Here is a 23,373-nt window from a genome sequence, read left to right on the forward strand (position 1 = left end):
TTAATGTGGCTGTAGGCAACTCCGGAGCTTTCAGATAATATTAAAAAGGGAATTAAAATCTAAGTTTGTATACAGCTGGGCTGACTCAGAAAGGCAAAATTACCTCCCATGAAATTACTAAGCTAATATGTAATATCATTTACAATTACAGTTTATGCGGAACACCTTGAACACATATATAGACCTATGGGTAAAGCTACTTAATAACCAAGTTTGTTTCTTTGCGGAACCCCGTAATTGCTTGCCCTATACTGTTCATAAAGCAAAGGGAACCTGTCACCAGGTTCATGTTGCCTGAACCAGAGGCAGCATGAACCCAGGACAGATATGCACAGTGAGTGCCCCCGCATAGGTTATTCGGAAACCCTATGGCGCTTCAGCATACACACACTATCAAGGTCTGATGCCGAACAGAGCTCTGACCCAAAGAGCATGTTGACTGACAACTCTCTATCTGCTTGTGTATAGGGAGAGATCTGTCAATCAGCATTGACAGATCTGTCAATCAGCAGCTTGCCTCAAACTTGGAGCTGAGTTTTAAGTCAAACTTTACAGTATATTTATTTTGAAATACTGCAGCATTTCAAAACAACACATACGTAAAGGCATACCTGTCCCGGGTCCAAGCTGCCCATAGTTCAGACAACTTGAACCAAGTGACAGGTTTCGTTTAAGACTTCCAAGTTAAAGGGTGACACATACTGTTAGAAAAACAAGTCTTTTTTCTTGAAAAAAATAGTGCCTTTCCTGTTTATAGCTCATGTCTCATATTGCAGCTCTGCTCTCTTTAGGTGTAAAAAAAACTTTTGGTACATACAGATGTGTCCTTTCTTACTTTTCTTCTTGGCTCGAAATATTCTGAAACGAGTGGCACAAAATAACCAGCTTTGAAAAGAAAAAAAGACCTTTTGTGTTACAAACAACATTCAACAGAATAATGCTAAAGTTTTTGTTTTTTGTCCAAAGCTGGTCATCCTACGCCACGCTCATCTAAAAATATCTCAAGCCAGGAGGAAAGGTACGGAAGGACACATCTCTATATTTAAACCTGGATGCTTTTAGGTCTGAAATGCATGCCACATTTTAAGAAGACAGAAGAGAACCTTATATACCTTCAAGAACGGTCAACCATGCAGAATGATAAGAGTGCCCAATGGAATTAGCAGCCAAGCAGGTATACTGGCCAGCATCCTCAAAAGTAACATTCGTCAGGTGGAGAACCTCCATTTCCTTGTCGGTGGTGTTGACTCCAGCAGTCTATAGAGAAAAGCATCGAAGAAGGGGGGAGGAAACGGACAAGCGAAATGCCATGAGAACCAGAAGAGATGTGGGCAGGTGCTGTCCTGGAACCATGCAAGGTGCCACGGACAGAAAGAGAAACCACTGGAAGAAATCTGGTTAGAAGATTTAAGGAATACTTCTTCCCTTAAGCCTGACCTAAAGAGAAGCTAACTTAGTTAAACCCGTCACCAAAATCGAGACCTCCTGCCCACTTAAAACATGCTAGAGATTGACAACATGGAAAAATGAGACCCGAGTGTGACAGCCTTGTTTGTTTCTAGAAAAATGAAGAAATAGAAGGTATTAATAGAAAAAAATGTCTGGAAATAGGTATTATTAGAACTACTAAGTTTAGAGGAAGCCGCATGACAACAAATATGACCATCATTTCAACCCCCAAAAATATTCAGCTATTCTCATCATATGGCAAAACTTTCCAATTGTGCAAAATATGGAGACTGGCACGGGTGTAGCTATAGGAAGTGCAGAGAAAGCAGTCACACCTGAGCTCAGATGCCTGAGGAGGCCAAAGAACTCCCCTGCCACATAACATGACACCAGTATTATAATGGGAGACCCCATTACATATTTGATCTTCAAGTTGAGAAGCTACAAGTTATTCCTCTGGAGACGGGATAACTAACCCCCCATAAAAGGAACAGGTATGGTTAGAGAAGCAATGACGGCCATATTGGTTGTTCCAAAAGACAAATATAGCAAATGAACAGGTGTCAATATTGTTTTGAAGACCAGAATAGAAATATATTGGGAAGTTTCGATTTAGGGTGGAAATGCTCTTTTTTCGATGAAGACTTCTACATACCCAAATAATTTATAAATTATGTACATAAATCAAGGAAATTGACTTTGTCAGAGTCTCTGATTGCACAGTAGAGGATTAGATTCCACCACTTCCTGCTACAGCCATTTTGGAACACTTGCAGTATTCAACATGACTAAGACTTGCTTCAGGAGCCAAGGAGAGTAGCCAAGCAATCTCAAGTTTTAAAAAGCTGTTCAGCTGGAATAGAGAAGATTTTCCACTCTTGATAGACTAAGACATCTATAATTTCCAGATGAATTCCAGCGGTAACGGGAAGTAATTTTGTAGGAAAGATTAAACTGTCAATCTAGGGCAGTGGTCTTCAACCTATTGCTCTCCAGCTGTTGGGAAGCTACAACTCCCAACATGCCCTGACAGCAGGGTATGCTGGAAGTCGTAGTTTCCTCAACAGCTGGAGACAACCAATTTATAGAAAGGAATTAACAGTTAATTAGAACTGTTCCCCGAGAACTGTGTCAGCTTAGATACAGTGGAGAACATTGGGTAGTCATTAGAAGACTAGTCCGGTAAAGAGCAGATGATAGCAATAAACATCAGAAACTAAGCTAGGCTGCACACACACAAGTATTTTTCCATGGAAGTAAAGCAGACAAAAAAAGGGGGGAGAAATACAATTTGCTCGCCAAGAGCTTTGTGGAGCAATTGTTCCAAGGTTCTAAATTTCACTTGAGTTTTCTGGTGCTCTCAGGAGGTGCCACCGATTTTTTTTTTTACCTTGTATCTGGGGTCTGGTGACGGTAAGCCACGCAGACTGATTGGCCTCACCAATATAATTGGACACTTTACATATGTATTCCCCACTTTCTGCCTCTGTCACATTGTACAAGGTCAAAACTTCTGCGTCTGAGCTATATATCCCAGAGTGCTGAAATAAACCGATAGAACGAGGGGGTCAACACAGCAACACCATCACTGATGATACTTCATATTATCTCTTAGCTACTGACAGAGTACTTAAAGAAGTGGTCCAACAAAAGCAAATTATCCCCTGGGATAGGGAGTAGCTTGCTGATCGGTGGGGGTCTCAGCAGTCCCCGTGGGTCTTAGGCAAGTCTTGAAGCATGAGAAGTGGCAATTTACTTCAACTGGACCATCGGAGATAACAGTGCTGGAACTCAGCCATCTGCACATATTCCAGAAAAATTTATGGGCATATGTGTGACAACTGCTACCCGCACTTCAGGATGCACCAGAGCTTTATTGTAGGTGTGGGTCCAAACAGTAAGACCACTACTGATCAGCAAGTTATCCCTTATCCTGTGGACAGGGAATAACTTGCTTTCGTGGAACAACTCCTTTAAGTATGATTGCAAATTCTAATGATCTTTTGAAAAGTATCAACACTAAATTGTGGGATTTAGCCAAAACATGGCTGCTTTCCTCCAAAAACAGTGCCACATATGTCCACAGGTTGTGTGTGGTATTTCATCTCAGCAACATACACTTCAATGGAGCTGAACTACAATACCTAAAACAAACTAAGGATAGGTGTAGTGCAGTTTCTTGAAGAGGGCAGCCATGTTTTTACATTCTGGACAACCCTTTAAGTTACTACTGTTGGACAGTACAAACGGCAGTAATATTTACATTGTCGTGGTTGCTATGGGCAGAACCACTGTTGAGAACTCACTAATTTATGTGCATCCTACATGGTGAGTGACAGTAGTCACTGAATCAGGAAACTCTAGTATTGCTAAGTAACAAGTTTTGAGTGAAGATGCCCTTTAATAGAAGAATTGAGAACAAGACAGACTGTACAACGTATAGTCTTACGATATACCACGTATTGATTATATTCAACAAAGACCACTCCTCGAATTAGGCACCATCACCAGAGGCACCATTTGCCAGCAATGGTTGGTCCTACAAAATCATATAAAAATGGAGCAGACTCAAATGCAATGTAAATTGCACCATGGGATGACGATTATATAGGGGCTGTTTTAGTTTACGAGAGGTTCCCAATCAGGTTCCTTGTCTAGACTGGGATCTTCAAGGTCTTTGTGAACCATAGTCTACATAGAAAAACTCTGAAACTGAGATTTCATTAATCACAAAAGATAAGTTTACATAAGGTAGGACAGGTCAAGCAGTTTATTACATGAGTGGAGGTGAACGTTCCCTTGATACGCCGTGGAGTCCGTGCGTTGTTAGGCTATGTTCATAGATGGATCTATATTTAGCAACCCCTTAGTTAATAAATAATACATATCCTGGCTAACTGTATTCAGAATTCTCCACGCTTTCGCTGCATGTGGTCGACTGATTCTAGATAACCAGCATGTGGACATGACACAACAAACTCTTCATCTCCAGAGCTCATACTAGCAAGAACACATTTTCTACATTCGTTGCCTATACATACCTTTAGGATCTCCACATAGGGCAAGCCATCAGTTCCTATTTTAGTCCCATTAATTTCAAGGTGCCTCAGCCATTGGATGTGAGGCTGAGGGTCACTGTAGACTTTGCAATGGAACTCTGCGTTGCCTCCTAAAGTGACCGTCTTATTGGCTGGCAGGCCAGCCTGGAGAATCGGCCGATGCGGGGAACGTTCTGATAAAGAAGGAAATAAAAACTACAATTAGTTGATGACATTTCATGGAATCCTCTATGAGAAGGAACATTTTTGAGGCCTATCCAAAAATATGTTCAACCTGTAGTATGGATTAAATAAACAATAATATCGGATTCGTGGTATAATTGATCGTGATTGGGCATAGTGGCAGAAAATCTTTTTTCTCGTGGCTACTCTGCAGAATGCCTCTGGGGTAAGTGGCCGATTTTGCAAAGAGTTCATCCTCTGCTTCACAACAAATAAAAAGAGAAACATCATGGCCAAATAAAAAAAAAAATTAAAAAAATTTGGGTAATGTTTTTCCTTGTGGAGAGCACCACCAGGGTGTAGAAAGCCTCATATAGGCAGTGCAATGCTCCCAGGGAAAATGCTATGCAAATGAGCGATGGAAAAACCCTTTCACAGCTAATGGTGTCCAATGTTTCTGGGAACTAAAGGGGAAAGTCTTGGTCCATCCAAACAACTGGATCAATGCCTAAACACAGAAGTGAATACTTGATCAATCCCAAATCCACCATAGTGGTGGAAAGCAATCAAAGATCACAATACACCAATCTGCAAAAATAAAAGCAATCCAGGGAAAAGGAATGACAGCAATAAAAGAATGATTCAAATGCTCACAGGATAGTGAGGGTAAAAAAGCTGAAGATACTTACTTTCTGCCATTTGGGGGGGGGGGGGGGGGGTCTCCTGGTGAGAGACCTCCCACGGTGAGTAAGGGGCTTCAGTTTTTTACTCTTACTATCCTGTGAGCATTTGGAGCATTCTTTTATTACTATGATACATTGATTTCAATGTGTTTATTCACAAGTGATTTTTTACTTGCAGTGATGTGTGGTACAGAGTGCTCAGCTCTTGCTCATGACCTGAAGGTTGCGTATTCAATCACCTAAAATTTGACTCAGCCTTCCATCCTTCCGAGGTCGGTAAAAAGAGTACCCAGCTTGGTGGTGGTGGTGGTGGTGAGGGGTAATAAATAAATTACTCGAAAACGCTGCAGAATAAGTTGGCGCTATACAAATAACAAGATTTTCTAATTTTGTTTGATGCTGCAAGACTGAAAAATCAACGCATGTCCTATTTTTGGGCGATTCCTCCTAAGAAATCACCCATTATTCCCTAAAAAAAAAAAAATCATATCACACTTGTATGCCATGCAATTTGCACGTGAATGCGATGCAATCTTCCCCACTGCAATCTTTTCACACTTCGCAAAAGCGCATCATGCTCACATCCAGAATCACAAGCTTACACGCTCGCTTGCATGGATAACTACAGCTAAGGCTGGATTCCCATGAACGTACCCACGCAGTTATCACGCACAAAAAAAAAAAAAAATTGCATGTGCGATACGCATTGAATAGAATGCCCATGTGACACCAGCCTTACTAAGACATTTGCAGGGTGGATAGAGGTAAATACCAGCTGGAGTGTATCAGACGTTAGTAGAAAGTAAACCACAGAGAGTATCCGATATCATTAGGGCCAAAGGAACCCCACTAAGTATTAACATATGGAAATAAATACTACTTCTGATTCTTGCTCATGTCTAATCACTTTAGTTAGGATAGTGTACATTGCAAGGCCTGTTGAAAGGCTGCATATTGCCACATAGGGTAGATATCATTCCGATAAGTGGCACCGTGGAGGTTTAGTCTATCATGCCTTTTCCAAAATATATATATATATTTAAAAAGGAAAAAAAACATGGTATGATCCGGGAGCTTAATGACATTGGCCAACTTTTTGACAGACCTGCCATATAATATGGCTGGCGTAGAGCCGTAGTTTGATTTGTCCTGGAAGGAAAATGTTGGACCATCGAAGATGGAAGAAAAAAAAGCAAAAACGTGAGACTAAATAAACTCAGCACCTCAAGTAGGCCTCCCATTGCCCCCTGCACAGGAAATATCTGAAATCTAATAGGATCTGTGAGGTGGAAATGGGGGGAGTGAAGCTGGAAAAAAAAAACAAATGTCGGATAATTAAAGGCGGATGTTGAATGAAGGAAATATTTGTGAACAGAATTGGCTACTTATTCGAGGAAATGGAAGATAATTTCATGATTTGTCAGATACAGGCCAGAAAAACTTATTTTTTTTCTTCTTCTCCTCAATGAAATGGCCCGAGCGCTATCATAACACGCACAAATGCCGGATTTCTTTCCATTCACGTCTCAAATAACACAGCTGTTTGTGAAATTTTTGTTGTGATTTTTTTTTTTTATCTGGAGCGTATCATAGAAGACATCTGTGTGGGGGAATTAGAAAAATGTCCAGCTCGGAGTTATTACACGTCGTTCAGCCATGATATACCACGGTCGGAATCACCAAATTACCTCAGCTCCGCAGCACATGCAATCAGTATTGTTTAATGTAATGCTAGGCATTTATTATCTCATGGACTCAGGCCCGAAAGCTTTTACCACAGAAGATGCTGCCTGTATAATAAATGGTTACATATGGCAACGCTGCCGCGCCGACCTTTACAAGAGACTAGTTTATCTATCAGCACCGAAAGAGGACATTAGTTAGGCCGACACCGCACTCTTATGAAAGCGGTCCAAGAGAAAATCTGTTTTGGTTGCCCATAGCAACCAATCACAGCACAGCTTTCGTATTACCTCAGAGTTGTGAGGAATGAGAGCAGCGCTGTGACTGTTACCTATGGCAACCAATCACAGCACAGCTTTCATGTTACCTCAGAGCTGTGAGGAATGAGAGCCGAGCCGTGACTTACCTATGGCAACCAATCACAGAGTAGCTTTCACATTACCTCAGCACTATGTGGAATGAGAGCCGAGCCGCGACTGTTACCGATAGCAACCAATCACAGCGCAGCTTTCATGTTACCTCAGAGCTGTGAGGAATGAGAACCGAGCTGTGACTGTTACCCATAGCAACCAATCACAGCGTAGCTTTCATGTTACCTCAGCACTATGAGGAATGAGAGCAGTGCTGTGACTGTTACCCATAGCAGTATAAGACATGCTGGGTGCTGCAGTGTACAGTAATAGAGCTCCTGATTGCTGGACCTTGTAGTTATACACAATAAAGAAATGGGAGTTGCTATTTGGCTGTTCTTCTAGTGCGTTGCCCCCCCTCCACCCCCCTGCCCCACCTGTCCCCCTTCTTTGCTTGATGATTTAACTCTTTAAACAAGGGCTATAGGGTAGCGATTTTTGAAGTCCCTGCCCCTGGGTTTAAATAGGTTGATCTTGTCTCATCTCTTCCCCTTCAGGGTCCAGGAGGTGTTTGTCCACTCTTTAGGTTATTAGGCATGTAGCTGTTCGTTGAAAAAAATAATAATAAAAGTAAGAAAAAAAAGAAGTTAAAAGAAGGAAAATATATGTATATGCTTATTTGTTGTTCATGGTGTTTTTTTCTTATTTCCTTAAGGTACGTTTACACGTAGCGGAAGTGCTGTAGAAAATTCTGCAGCAATTCTGCATCTAAAACAGAGACAAAATCCACATCATTGGTGCAGATTTTGACTCAAAATCAGCTGCAGGTCCGCAGCCGACTTCAGGAGATGCAGCGCTCCCCTCGGCTCAGAAATCTTTGCGTTGGCAGCGCTCCCCGGCACCCGGTAGTGGGATCAGCGCCGCTGGTCAGGTGATGCCGAAGCGCTATGCTCATTACAGGCTGCCAGTGCAAAAACCTCAGAGGTGAGGGGGAGCTGAAAGTCCATTGAAGTCAATGAAAGCCATCTGACCCACGGGAGAAGCTGGAGTTAAAGAAGAAAAAAAAAATCTGTACTACGCATGTCTGATGGCAAGCCGTGGAGACCATCTGCAGTACAGAAAGGAGAAAAAGAAAGCAGGTATGCGCTGCCGCCAGGGCCGGATTTTGCTGCAGAATTCTGCATGCGGAATCCGACCTGGCCGTGTGCATGCGGCCTTAGATGCAGGATTTGCAACTGTGGAAACTACGATTACTGGGGGTCCTGAATGCTGGGAGCACTAGGAATAATGAGAACAGTGGTCCCCGAGACCCCTAGAGAATGGAGTTGTGCTGTACAAGAAGTGACCATCATTCCATTTCCTTTTTTGGGGCTGACGGAGATAGCACAGCCATCTTAATAGAGACTGTGCAAGACAGTTGCATTCACTAGAGAGCCTTGGCCTGCCCTCATAGTCAGACCTCCAGTGAACGTACATGTATTTATTGAGAAAACCCCTTTAATGCTGCCCTTCCGAAGATACAACTGTCCTCTACTAGGCTGCAGCAGAGGTGTTTGCTCACCATATTACATTGCCCTCCACAGTGCATTGGCATGAGCCGATCACTATGCTGCAGAGAGCACAGTACAACTGCAAACCACTACCATTAACAGTTATAGGAATTCCTATGCTGGTGCTGCCAGGTGGTCATGGTGAACACAAGCTTTGGTCTAGTAGAAGGCAGAGGGTGAACTCCAGAATGGTGCCTTTCAAGTATTGGTCCCACTGGCACCTCAAAATAGGCTTACTAGTTAATCTTTGATAGACTCCTCTAATCTCAAGGCTGCCTCAAACATCCCAATCTTGCATGGATCAGCCAAAAATTGAATATCTGTGGGAATAGGCCAGCAGTCCCCAACATTTGCCATAGGGAAAAACAGAGATTGGACGTATTAGGTCAAACAGAGGTGTGGTTTAACATCTTGCTCTATTGAAGGCAAGGCAGAGGGGGAGGCTCCTGCTGCAGCCTGTTGTCTTACAGCCAGACAGTGAATAGCAGAAGGAAGGAAATATGGCTGCTCTCCTGGAGACAAATTAGGATCAAAGGAAAGGAATAGAATAGTAGAGTTGGAAGGATCTCCAAGGTCATCAAGTCCAACCCTCTGCTCAATGCAGGATCACTAAATCATCCCAAACAGATATGTCTGTCCAGCCTCTCTTTGAACACTTCCATTGAAGGAGAACTCAACACCTTCTGTGAGAGGGACAGATTTTCATTTTTTTTTGCTTTATGTTAAGCCATCTAGAGCATCCTCACAGTAGCAAGCAGGCAGATCGAATTCTATCAAGTGTCAGGCCTTCTGCGGCACCAAGTCCATAAGGCAAAACTTTTGATGTCAAAATGGGCTTTGAGCTGTCCAACTGAATACCGTTGAGAACTTGTTTTCAGGGAGATCAAGACAGACTATAGAAGACTATAGATCAACAATCCCCAGCATGCACTGGGGGGTAAACAGCTGGCAAAGTGTTCTAGTCCAAGACCAAATGAAGAACAATGGCCATGGTAACACAAGTGGTCTGTGAACAGCTGATGAACTGCTGCCAATGTAAACTTTGTGGATATGTAACAAGGAAAAGAACTGGGAAGAAAACAGCAATGTAAAATAAGTAAACAAGAAATTCCTTAAAAGAAGAGGGCTAGAAAATAGAGATATTTACAGAAAGTAAGAAAAAAGATCCTTTAATTTAGCATCTAATCCACAAATATGAAAAATATTCTGAAATTATACAAGAATAGGAGAAAAAAAAAACCTGAGCAGAGCAAACAAATTACGAGACCTCCGCGATTGAAAGACACAATTTAGGGCCCTTTTACATGAGCCAATACAATTGCTCAGATTCCTGCATCCAGTGTGAATCCGAACTATTATTGTTCAGTGTAAATGCATGTGCCAACTGAGCGACGAACAAGAATTTGTTCGCTTCTCGCCCGTAGTTCAGTTTCTGCAAGCAGAAAACTGAATGGTGGATCGACCTGTATACATAGGCTGTTGTTCCCTTATTGTGAATGTAGGCGGGCGGGCCGGACGATTTCCGTCTCACTGCACCTCCAGTCACTGAGTGATTCTCTTTCCTGTGTACAAGCACAGGAAGGATTATCACTTGTACGACCTGTCTGGTATCTGCATCCAACAGGTCGTCCCATATTAAAGGATCCTAAAAGGGCAACAAAATTCTGCTAATCCAGAATGCTTGGCAATCCAGCACCTTCTAGGATCCCTTAATGCAGTATTAATTGGAGTTTTACTAGACCAAAATATTGATGACCCATCCTCTGGTTACATCAATATTTTTAATTTGAAATTGAAGGACCCCTGGCCATCAGCTTGGGAAGTGCTGCAGCCTCCTGACTGCATATCAGACACAGTGCTGTACATTTCATAGCAGCGATCCCTGGTACTGCAGTTCAGTCTCATTTGCTTGAGTAGAACTGAGCTACCCTTAAGCCACATGATGAATTAATGTGACCTAGCTGGATCTAAAAAAAAAAAAAAAAAAAAAAAAAAATGCCACAGCACTCGGCCTCTTCAACCAGCTGATCAGCCGGGGGCCTGGGCATCAGACTAAAACTAATCGGATATTGATGACCTATCTTGAGGATGGATCATCAATATTTTAGTCTTGGAAAATCCTTTTGGATTGTGAATTCTGAAATAGTATCATCTTCAGGGTCACTATAGATTGAAGTAACTAAAAATGGGATTGACTTATCTTGACCATCCCCCTTTTTCTTCGCCAGCAGTAGGCGCGATGACGCCCAACAGTTGGTATGAGGAAGCTGCTGCTGGGTATACCACTGATAGATTATATTAAAAAGCATAGCCGACTGTAGACTTGTTTCTACAGAGGGAGAAAGACTCCTTATTAGCAGTCTTCTCCTTTGGTTCATAAATGGGATTCCTAAGTGGGGCACCCCCTTCCTATATGCCATAACAGAGTATATAGAAAAAATGGTAGGTATGAAAAAGGGGTTTTCTGGGAAAATTCTATTGATAACCTATCCTCAAGATAGGTCATCAACAGTGAATGGTTGGGGACACACCCACTTAGGATCCCCGGCGATCAGTTGATCATCCAGACCGATGTCAGTGCAGCAGGGCCAGATGTAGTCATCGGGGTCAGAGATGGAAGCATTATAAAGGGCTTAACTTCCATTTAAATCAATGAAAGCTGAAGTCTCCTTTTATACTTCCAGCACTTCTGCCTCTGACACGGGGTCGGATGCGAAAGTGTAATAGGAAGCAGCACTTGCAAGGATTTCAATGGGAGTGAAACCTATCATGATGCTTCAGTCCTGATCCCAGTGATCAGTCTTCATCCTTGTACTGAAAACGGGCCGGATGATCAACTGATCACCGAGGATCCTGAGTGGCAGGATATGGTGATTAACTATCCTGATGATAGGTCATCAATAAAATTTGCCCGGAAAACCCTATTAAAAATTGCTGTAAAATAGGTAATATAAGGCAGTGGCGTGAAGAGTCCTCTATCGATTCACGTTAATTACGTGAATTAACGTAAAAAAAAAAAAAAAAAGTGTTTTTTTTTTTTTTTTAATAACCATGTAATAACACTTCATTTACAACCTGTGAAAATGGGTAGTCCATATGCACAATTGTAAGATATTCTAAATGCCTAGTCTCAAACATTTGTAGAAAATTCTCCTGGCACTTCTAGCAGTATTGCTACAAACCACTGAGCGGATCAGATGTGTTGGTCAGGTTGGTCAGTGAAAGTCCTCCATCGTAGAACACTTTTCAAGTTTTTATTCCAGGATAAGCAAAAAGTTTCTCAAAACTTTTGAGGAGACAAAATGATAGAAGCAACTTCAGGTGGTAGCCACAAATCAGAGTTTAACTGGAAGTCGTAGTGCAGGGGTGTCAAACTAATTTTCACCAAGGTCCACATCAGCCTTATGGTTGCCTTCAAAGTGCCAACTGTAAGTGTAAGACTGTATAGTAATAATGACCCCCATAGTGGCCCCAGTGGTAATAATCACCCCAACAGTGGCCCCAGTAGTAAGTGTCCCCTATATTGGTGGTCCCAGTACTAATAGTGCCCCCCATAGTAGTCAAAGTAGTAATAGTGTCCCACATAGTGTCTTCAATAGTAATAGTGTCCCCTTTATTGGCCCCAGTAGTAATCAGCGACCCCCATAGTAGTCTCAGTAGTAATAGCAAGCCCCCTTTATTGGCCTTTGGCCAAGCAGCATCCCTACAGGACTTCCACTCACCCTGTCCACAGCTGTGGTCTGGTGGCAACATCCGCTGCAGAGTCTGTTACTGCTGACCTCTCCCCTTGGTGTCTGTGTGCACCGTCCTGTATGCAGCACAGACACCGGGGGACAAGGTCAGAAGTCACAGGCTCTGGACTGCCATCACGGGACTGAAGCTGCAGGTTGGTTGAATAGAATGCCTGTCCGGTTGCTGCAGGCAAGCAGGCCACATAAAATGATGTGGTGGGCCAGGTTTGGCCCATGAGCCTTGTGTTTGACATGTGTGCCCTAGTGTGTCCATCAGTGGAAGTCACTTGGTCTTTTCTTTGGGACATAAAAATAGTGCAGTAGTCCTAGATCTAGAAATACTTTTAACAAATTAACTGGAAAGGTTTGGGTTCTTACCGACTACATCCAGCTGGTACGTGTGATTGATACTGCCATACTTGTTCTCCACAACACATGTATAATTGCCCTTATCAGACGGGACCACTGAATCCATAATAAGACTCCAAGATTGAGAGCGAACCTGTAAGTTATCAGAGTATGAAGTCATTGAGGTCCACAGCTTACAAATTGGACAATCAAATTAATCAATCTTGGCACCAAAAACGGGCATCACTTCTAGACAAAGTATGCCTGGTATATATCAGTGATAAGAGGAGGTAGACTATTTAAATTATATGACATATGAAATAAGAGTGACCTCTTGGCCTATCAATTGGGGGTAGCCAAACCCAGTACATCTCCCAGACTATCATAGAGTAACTTGTAGTCCCAAGCAAGTTGATGATCTACAAGATGTCTGTCTGCAAAACAAGAACATGAGCAATAGGTGGTAGACCAAGACTGTCACCACCAATACTTTCTCCTTTCCATCCATTTGCTAATTACCCACAGTTTGTTGAGCCATCTAACAAGCTCAGTAATCAGCAGGGGGAGAGATTAATGAGCGTCAGCTTCTAAACCAGCTCAGACTAGCGAGGACAGCATGCTGGGCAAGGAGAAAGGATGATCCAACTTCAAAGCCCAGCCTGGCATGCTAGGTGATCTCATGTCCTGGCAGCAACCCAGTTACAGTGGAGCATCAACTGGTGTTGACACGCATACACCGCAAGATACTGTATTATGAATCTAAGAATCAATGTATAAAGTTTCCATTGTTGTTTTTACCTTATATCCACCGATTCGATGATCAGGTTTAAATTCTTTGCCATTCTTCAGCCAACGTAGAGTAGGCATCGGTGTGCCCGCTGCCGGACACCTGAACCTTATGGTCTTGGCTGCTGGGACAGCATGTAGTTTCTTCTCCATTTTCTCTGGGTTTGCCCAAAATGGTCCTATAATTTATTAAAAAAAAAGAGAAAATATATTTGAACCACATAGTCTGTCCTGACGGCTGTTACTGGAAATGGTCAACAATCTTGTACAGGCACTGAAGAAGCAGGAACTGCAGGTACATTTCAGCTTAGCATCCTGCAGCATTGTGAATACAGCTGTGTGTGACAGGTGGAGAATATTTTTGCAAAATTGATGAAATTTAAGTATTTTTTTTTGTTGAAGTAGAGATTCAGATATGGTGTTCAAAAGTAAAGGAAGGAATACCCCTGGCAAAACTAAATGCAGGGCCTGAAGGGTGGCCTAAAACCTCTTATTAGAAATCTCTTGTGTCATGCTCTTCCTAATTGGATTCTGCTTTAGGCATAACAGTAGTAGTGCCCCCCATAGTGTCTTCAATAGTAATAGTGTCCCCTTTATTGGCCCCAGTAGTAATCAGCGACCCCCATAGTAGTCTCAGTAGTACTAGCAAGCCCCCTTTATTGGCCTTTGCTCGAGCAAGAAAAAAAGGTTTGGCATATATACGATGCCATAGCATAGACTATAAGGAGTTCTCTGATCTGAAGGTGGTGGTGTGGGGGTCCAGTTTATTGCATTATAAGATGGTTAAAAGTTATACTGTGACTTTAGGAAGGGACAAGACACCCTGAAAAGTTGAGGTTGGCAAGGGAAGCCAAACAGAAAGAAGAGAGAGGGCAGAGACGTGGCGAGAGGGAGCAACTTCTGTGAGCAGCCCAGGGAAGCATGTGCAGTATAAGGTCCTTTGGGCCCGGAGCAGAGAGAATAAGGTCAATGCAGACAAGACTACTTCTCTCTTTACTTCAACAGAGTCTTACTGACAAACTCTCTGCTTTTTCCACCTTTTTGTCACTGCAGACCCTCTCAATCTACCTTGGTATAGCGGTATGGCAAAATGGTTAAAGACTGTTGCACCTCTCCACTGCGCATGCGCGCGATCCCGGAGCGGCGCGGCTCGTGCAGACAGAAGAAGAGGAGCAGCGCCTGCCGGGAGATGACCCCCCGATGTCAACAACAACAGAAGACAAGGTAAGTGTTATCTTTTTATGCTTTAGCAGCCATTAAACCATGGGTTCCCTGGGTCCATTAGGCACACCAGGGAACAATGGCTGCTAAAGCATAAAAACATTATTCATGTCAGAACCCCTTTAATAAACCTTCCCCGTTACAGCAGTAGCCGCAATCCTCAGTATAAATATTTTCCCAACACATTACCGTGTACTCCCTGCAGCCGAGGCCAGTTTCTGGCCCGAACCCCCGTAGACCCGATTTGGTCAGATCGCAGACTAGTATATTTAGACACACCGGTACACTAGCCACTAAACGTGTAGATGAGGGTTTCATCCTGGCTGGTCTGAACTCAGATCTTCCAGTATGCCCTGTCAAACTTATCTTGAGGCTTATTCCATTACATTCAGGAAGAGCAGCTATAGGGGTGCAGAGTTAGCAAATTTTGCAACTGGACCAAAATCCCCTCTGCCACATAAGAGGACGACCGTATTATGAATGAGCCTTGGGGACCCGGTTACAAAATGTTTGCATTGGGGCTCCAAGAGCTTCGAGCTACATTTTCGATAACACTGCCTACAGATATCTTAGATGGGACCTCCAGCTACAAATTGGGTGTCCCGGTAGTGAAAGGGTTAATGCTACACTCCAGCCAGAGTTTATTCAATTAGGATGGCATAGGGCCTAGAGGAATCCCACAGGAATTTAAGGTATGTGTTGTCTAAACGCAAATGGTTACTGGAGAAGATAGGGATCATATGGCAGCCTGTCCTGATGGTTTCATCATTAGATGGTTTTAAAAACAACGTTTTTTTTTGCAGGAGGAGGGGAAGGGGTGTTAATGTAAAATAAAAAAAAAATACATAAAAATAATACATCTGAGGGAAATAGTATCCACATGTTACAAGCATTATTACAGAGCAGGGACGTTCCCCTTAAAAGTAAAGTTCTGGGAATGTGTGCTGCTGCAGATTTCTGCTTGACCTGAGCGAGCGTTATTGACTCTGTTGACTAATAGGTATATTCCAGCCAGGCGACAATTTTCACACATACTAATTATTATGCAAGAGAAACACTTAATTAGTGTTGCTATTTAACAGTATGTCAAGTATCCACTTAGTTAATATATATGCAGCGGAGCGGGTGGTTTGCCAAGTTAAGGCCAATTTTTAAGAGGCCCTACAGACTGCACTGATGTAATATTGCTGTTGTAGTGTCTGTACTCACAGGCTGGTCTCACACGAGCGAGTTTGAATTGTGGAATCCCCGATCGTCACAGGTCAATCTGCGGCATTCCACACACATTCAAACAAATAGAGCATTTGCATGTACATGTGGACGCCGGCCGCAACAGAATTTGACCAATTCGTGTGAGACTGGCCTTAACATAGAAAGAACAGATTAAGGGTTCGTTCATATCAGTATAGCGGATTTCCACTAGAAAACCGGACAAAATAGTTCAGCAAGTTGCACTATTTCATCCTGCATGCCCCAGCAAAATGCCAGACTGCTGGCCAGAAATCCAACGGACCCCCATTATAGTCAATGGTGGGCCATTCGGCACCGTTTTGTTCTATCATAAGACAGAACAGTTTGGCCAGGGGGTGCAGTTTTCTAGCTCCCCAAATAGAGCAGGGAAATGAAATCCCCTAATGCTGATGTGAAGATCCCCAAATCCCAAAGTAGAGACTAATATGAATCCCTTTATTGTTGTGCCAAGTTTTGCCAACCAGGTGTTTGTTTCCACCTCTAAAGATGACCATGCGCTCGAATCTTTACATAAACCACAGAGCAGATGATCCATGTTTCGTAGAATCATTCATATGAATGATCCCACCAGCAACATGCCAGACTAAACTGAACGACAAGGGACCATGTGGGAAAAATAATAGACAATGGGCTTGTGCAAAGTGGTGGAGGACCTTCTGAATTTGGCTGATCACACTATGTACTTCTAATTTTTGCCAATCACATGCAACATCTTCCAGTATGACAGATCCCCTCTTGGGCAGGCTTTACAGTCTGCCATCACGAATGATCATTTACAGGGGATATTTTTTTTAAACGATCATTTCCCAAAATGTCCAAAATCGGTCATTTCCTGCAACTGAAATGCGAATGGGCAATTTTTTTTTATGGGCCAAACCCAATCATGCAGCAATGCAGTTTCTCTGGAGAGGGGAATATGGCATCTTGTAATTAAGGGGACTCTATAATCTAGGGTTAGGCTCCCCATCTCCAAGGGCCTTCTGGTATTTGTTTCATTTCTACACATATTGCATACCAAAAGCGAGGCTGACGTAGAGTTATATCAAAGGAAGAAAAAGGGGAAAAGGGCTTTACGTTTGCATACTCAGGATTGTGTTAGCATTTAGTCGCCTAAATCCACCAGCATTCTCCCAGCAACACATAATCCGCTTGACCTAATGGTTGTGCTGTTGATCCTCCAAGGAAGCGCCACAAATTAGTGGCAGAAATCAAAGTGTATGTTGTGGATTTTTGAAAAATCCACAGTAGATTTGCTTATGTATCGCCTCATAACAAGTGAAATTTGCACGCAGCCCTAGGTACCAGAAACTATGGGCACTATATAAAGCAGCCATTGGCGGTAGTCATAGTTGGATGTGTTCACCCCATGTTTGTTTCCTACTGGAAACAAGGGTCTGGCACTGAATGAGTGCCAACACTCACAATACACAGGAGTACGGAATAAAAGTGATGTTGTCATCCTATCCTTTTTTGGGATGTTTCTATGCAACTGTCTTTGGTAATTCTACGAGCCATTTCTCTATGGAAAGACAATAATGAACCATTACAAGCAGACATGTTCGATAAGTTCTCTGCTAGGAGCCATTAAGGCAGTAAAAATAAAGCTGTAATATCATCCAACAGAACAAACGGCTGTGTTAGGTACTAAGTTTTCCTGCTCCATTATGAGAGCAGGAAAATGGAATCCCCTGGCCGAATGGTTCCATTTTATGAAAGAACCACCAAATGGCCCCTATTGACTATAATGGGGTGCGTTTGGTTCTTGCCAACCTGTCTGGCGTTTCACCGGACTTATTCATTTCGCATTTCACACTGGATTGGCTCAAAGGGCTCCAAATACATTCTAATGGCTTACCTCCAATAGAGGCAAACCATATGGCTATGAGGCCAAGTGCTAGGAAAATGCTCCCTTCAAGCTGCCCCTAAATTTTAATTTGCACCTATTCCCTCAAGAAGCAATTCACACATTGCAGGTTTGACACCGCTTTAATTTTTCCCAAACCACAGCACAACTGGTTCTGCGTCACTTTAAGATGAGTTACTTGAAAATGTAATCATGCCCTTTTTTTTTTCAGAAGATCATGCTTGACGTAGGCCATCAGCCTAGAGAATAACGCTCACGCAATAACTAACATCCCATTTGTTTCGCTCATTGAATGGTGCCCATGGTGATATACAAGTGGCCAATCATTGCAGGTTATGGTTTTTTTTGTTTTTTTTTTATTTCTCTTATGCTGTCTTTTTTGTTCAGAATTTTCAAGGCTTCAAGCATTGTCAAATTCGAAATGTCTGTGTAGACTATTTTCTTCCATCTCTGGCTAACATCACATTATTCTATTAAATTAAAACCATACTACTTATTGTAGACTTTTCAATTCCAGCCTCCACCCAGGTCTCATAGGACACAGGGGAAATATATGGGTCAACACAGAACAAAAAGTTCTATGTTTCAGTACCATGGCTTCCTGTAGGATTTTCATGCAGACCATCAGAGATCATATGTGAAAAATGAAATTTTGACATCAAATTTGAAAGAAAGGGCTCATGACTTGTCAAATGATACTTGAAAAACTACCTTTTTTTTTTACCATTGTTATTATATGAAGCCGGTACTGCATAGCCCTGTATCTACAAACCCTAAGCCAAGACAGATAAGCGTCTTGGCACTCAGGGCACATGTGCTAATACCTGTCTAATAGAAAGCTTCTTGGTATGAAAGGGTAGGCTAGAGATGTGGGACACACTTTGGTTTCACATAACAGGTCTCCAGTGTGTAACTTACGGTTTGGTTTGGAATTCTCTATAGCTTTTTCTTCCGAAGAAGAATTCTCATCGTCGTCGTCTTCATCTTCGGCAGATGGTAGCGCATCTGTGTTAGCACAACAAAAACATTTCAGTCAGTACATTTTTTACATTTCTGGTGGAACCAAAAATTTCAAGAATCGTCCATGTAAGAGTAATTTTTGCGGCAGATGTTCACTTGATAGGACACATCATTGGACACACATTGAAGAATCTGGAAATAGTACTGACTTGAAGGGCCCACGGATCTAAACAAATAGTGGCCTTGTTGTCCATATCATTTCAGCTTAAATAAGTATAATTGGTTCCTACGAGCAACAGGGACAACTGTTTGAAGCACGAGGTACTTTATAAACAGGATTATAGGGACATCGTCACTTTTTTTTTAATCAAATTTTTAGCTGTTGGCCCATTCCTTGATTGGCGGACCAAAATAACGTGAAGCAAAAAAACTAGGCAATGCCTACTAACTTTATAAGTGGAACACCCACCTCTGAACAGAAAAAGAATTACAGCCCTATAGGTTATGTGGACCTGCCTGGCCATATGGACAATACATTTTTGACATATCCTCATGACATAAAAACAACATCTCTATGGGTAGCTTAAAAGTGATCGTGGGCACACTATTGAGGGGAAAAAAAAAAAAAAAAAAAAAAATCAAATAAAAATAAAAATCTAAGCTTTTAAAAAATTCTATACATCCAGCAGTCTATCTTTTTTCCCCTCTGGCATTGTACATAATGGATATCATAGTTAATCCCACAGTTTTCTATGGGATAGTTCATGTATATGCTATGGGCACATAAGTTTTAATGCCAGATGCCTAACTGCACCAGGCAAAAAAAAAAAAGTTGCACGCAATGCTTTTCTTTCTGGGCATGGATGCAGATCAATGCAAAAAGTGCACCAAAATGGCATCACTTGTATCTGGCTCTGGCATAAAATCACTGACCGGACACAACTGATACATGGGAATCCAGTTTAAAGGTCCATTTACACATAAAGATTGTTGCTCAAAGTTTGTTCAAATGACCAAAAGTGTGTGATAATAGTCTCAACATGAAGCCATCGTGAATTATTAGTTTGCTTTTCACTTGTCGCTCAGTTTCAGCCTGCATAAAAATCATTTTGTTTCGCTCACTTCTCGTTACGTCCAAACACTCCTGCTCAGTGTTTCACATAGGAATGTGGGTCAGGAACGCTATCTTTTCTCCTTAGGGAGAACACCTAGAAGGTGAGTGAGTGAGGAGACTTATAAGGCCATTCATACTCCTCTGGGTAATATGCAAATGAGGGAGATGGAACAACTAGCGGCGACGTCACTCGCTTGTATAAACAGGAATCGTCCCGTGTAAAAGGGGCATTATGTGGTAGAATGGGCACATTTTGAACTGGTTGTATATCAAGAAGAACACATAACAGCCCATTACAGAAAGTTAGAGCCCTTTGACAAGTCACGACTATCGTTCATATTCGCATTGGTTCATGCTAATCTGAAAGAGAATTGGGCCTCGTAAACAGAACCAGCGACTGAAAGACGAATGATAGTTCATTTGATTTCTATACCTGCCTAAACTGAACGACAAACAATAAGCAAACAACGATCGGCCTGTGTATACAGGCCAATCTTCATCTATGAATGACTTTGAATGGATGCGGGTGGCTAGAAGCATTCTCTGGCCCGCTCCACCTTCATTCACTGGGCGATTGTCGCTCCTCTGTGAAAGCACAGGAGCAGAGGCGTAACTTGGAGCTCCTGGGCCTCAAAGCAAAACATGCAACAGGGCCTCCAACTATAATGCTTTATTCATAGTACTGAGCTCCCTATATGGAGAAGCTAGGCCTTATGGGCCCCCTAAGGCTCCTGGGCCCGGGTGCAACCGCATCCCCTGCACCCCCTATAGTTACGCCCCTGCACAGGAGTGACAATTGTACCGTGTAAAAGGACCCTTAAATGTGCCACATTTCCAAACAATTCCCAAGTGAACTGGACAATTGCATGGTCTACTTTTGGCCAAATTCTCCCTAAGATGAGGTGTCAAACAAAAATTGATTAAAAAAAAAGACATATTGCGGCACAAAAGGGTCATATTAAATTGATCATCAATTTTAAATTGCCATTAAAAAGGTCTGATAAGGAACCACTTACCTTTATGGGCTGCAATATGTATATGACACTATAGACATGGGGTTAACGTATTTTGACAAGTTCTACGAAAGCTCAGCCAAGCCACGGGTTATTTGCAATTAGAATTTTTTTTTAGCCTTTTTGATCAAATAATGGAGGTCAAATAAAGGTTTAGGGTTCCTGAAGGGCCTTTCCACCAGTTCTATAGGAAGTGTTAATGCTATGCATTTCATTACAGATTAGTGTGCAAAGGCCATTCATGAAAGATATACTGCAGTCATGCATTTGCATTTCACGTAGAATGGAAATAATGGATATTGTGGAAATTATGGTAGGCTCTACTTCAGTTCGTGGGGTCACTAACAATGTTCAAGCCATGGGCAAGTAACATGTTAAGACTTTACGTACTAGTGCCTCTATCAACATTGTAACAATTGATATGCTATACCTTCTTTCCGTTAACTATAGCAGCTTTATGACCATAAGACACTGGCCAAAAGTTCTTCAAACCAGGTCACTTCATTCACATTATTTTCAATGAAGGAAGGAGAGGCTACAACAAGACATTTCTAAATGTCTTGTGTTGCTTTCTGTATATCTTGCAGGGGAACAGAAAAATCAGCCCCAAAAAATCCAACATGGCAGATTTATTTAACTCCTCCCCTTATAAGAACATATGTACAAAAACAGCCTTGCATGAGGCATACCTTCTTTCTCTCCTTTCATATGCCCAAGACCAGTGCTTAGAGACTATATTGAATGTACTTTAGGGGTGGTCAGTAATCTTAGCCTTATTTAGAAATATTTGGAGAACCCTTTTAAAATGATTACACCACAAAGTAAAAAAAAAACATTTTACCATGTCATAATCAAAAACCAACCTGAAATGTTAACTTTGAATAAAACAGTATCTGTTCCAAATGGGCCACTAGTAACGCAGACATACAACCCAGAATCCTCCTGCCTCGCGTTGAGAATCTGGATCGCATCGCCTGTTATGCGAGTGCGGTTAGTCTCCGAAAGCTGAACTCCGTTTTTCACCCAGCTGATGCTCTGAACATCCTCTCGAAGCCTGCACTGTAAAATTATCGGGTCTCCGGGATGAGCCAAAAACGATTCCATTTCTTGTTTGGACTCTGGGCCAACTGGGTAGGGGAAAACAAAAAAAATCTGAATTACATTTTTTCTTTAAATATAAGGCTTTATAGGTGAGCCTCTCTTTTTGGGAGGAATAGTGACTTAAAAGGAAAAAGAGCTCCAAATGAAACAACTAGTGAAGTGTTATCAAGAGGTCTTTGAAGGTGTCCATGGTAGGGTCAATCAATCATGGGATTTATGGAAATTTTGGATAGTCTGACCAAAATAGAGAATACGTCTCAGGCAGATATTTCCATGTGATATTCCTAAAATTCTCACTATTGAAGTTTTGGGTGAAACATAAAAGTTATGCAGGTACTTCGTGGGTGAAGAACAGGTTGGAAAGCAAGCTAGAAAAGGTTAGTGTTAATTATTAGAAGAAAAGCATAATACCAAAGCTGCAATTCAGAACAATATAAACAGACACAAAAGGATACCAAAAAAAAGGCTCTCAGTTCCTGCTTCTAATAGTCTGAAGCTACTGGTGGTGGCCTGACCATGTGAGCAAAGGAAAAAAGCCAGAGCCGTGAAAGGCCAACTTCACACTGGCGAGCCCGATATGGGGCCATGCTTCATGGACATCTCCCGCTTCCCACCGTGTGAATTACCCGCGGATGTGAGGCATATTCATATCGCTCTCGCCACTGTGAAGTCAGACTAAGAGAACTGTCATGTGATAGAAGATCTGGCTCTGTACTTTTTATATGCTAAACATGATTGTAATAGACTTCTTATTTTCCGACTAACCAAGTTCCATCAGTGTGAGGTGTAGGCATGACCCAGAAATTACCCTTCTAAAAAGCAACACATGTTTTCAGTCCTTATCAGTGTCAATAAGATAAGGAAAGTTGCACTATGACAAGAGCAAACTACTCCTGACCATACAGGAAGAGAGGGGGAAATCATTTACAGGGCAGGTCCTTCTATGAGAAGGAGCACTACACCGAAAGGCTTCACACGGACGTATGCGCAATTGTGCATGCTCCAGTACAATGTATTTGCGCTATGAGTGAAGTAGATTTGCATAAGT

At 42.2% G+C, this 23,373-nt stretch overlaps 1 protein-coding gene across 6 annotated transcripts in view; it reads right to left on the reverse strand.

The window, feature by feature from the left end:
- Window positions 1-23,373, reverse strand: part of FGFR1 (fibroblast growth factor receptor 1) — a 77,961-nt gene that overhangs the window by 17,128 nt on the left and 37,460 nt on the right. For 3 of the 6 annotated variants that reach the window (XM_066593393.1, XM_066593396.1, XM_066593392.1), the window contains exons 3-8: window positions 22,088-22,351; window positions 19,056-19,142; window positions 13,814-13,980; window positions 13,046-13,169; window positions 4,491-4,681; window positions 2,840-2,990 (exon numbers count right to left, since the gene is read on the reverse strand). In XM_066593393.1, the coding sequence (XP_066449490.1) occupies window positions 2,840-2,990; window positions 4,491-4,681; window positions 13,046-13,169; window positions 13,814-13,980; window positions 19,056-19,142; window positions 22,088-22,351 (984 nt within the window). Of the gene's footprint in view, window positions 1-1,112; window positions 1,258-2,839; window positions 2,991-4,490; window positions 4,682-13,045; window positions 13,170-13,813; window positions 13,981-19,055; window positions 19,143-22,087; window positions 22,352-23,373 lie in introns of all 6 variants that reach the window. The other 3 variants (XM_066593397.1, XM_066593394.1, XM_066593398.1) reach the window with 2 other exon arrangements.

This window comes from Eleutherodactylus coqui, chromosome 2, assembly GCF_035609145.1.
Source record: "Eleutherodactylus coqui strain aEleCoq1 chromosome 2, aEleCoq1.hap1, whole genome shotgun sequence".
Lineage (NCBI taxonomy): Eukaryota > Metazoa > Chordata > Amphibia > Anura > Eleutherodactylidae > Eleutherodactylus > Eleutherodactylus coqui.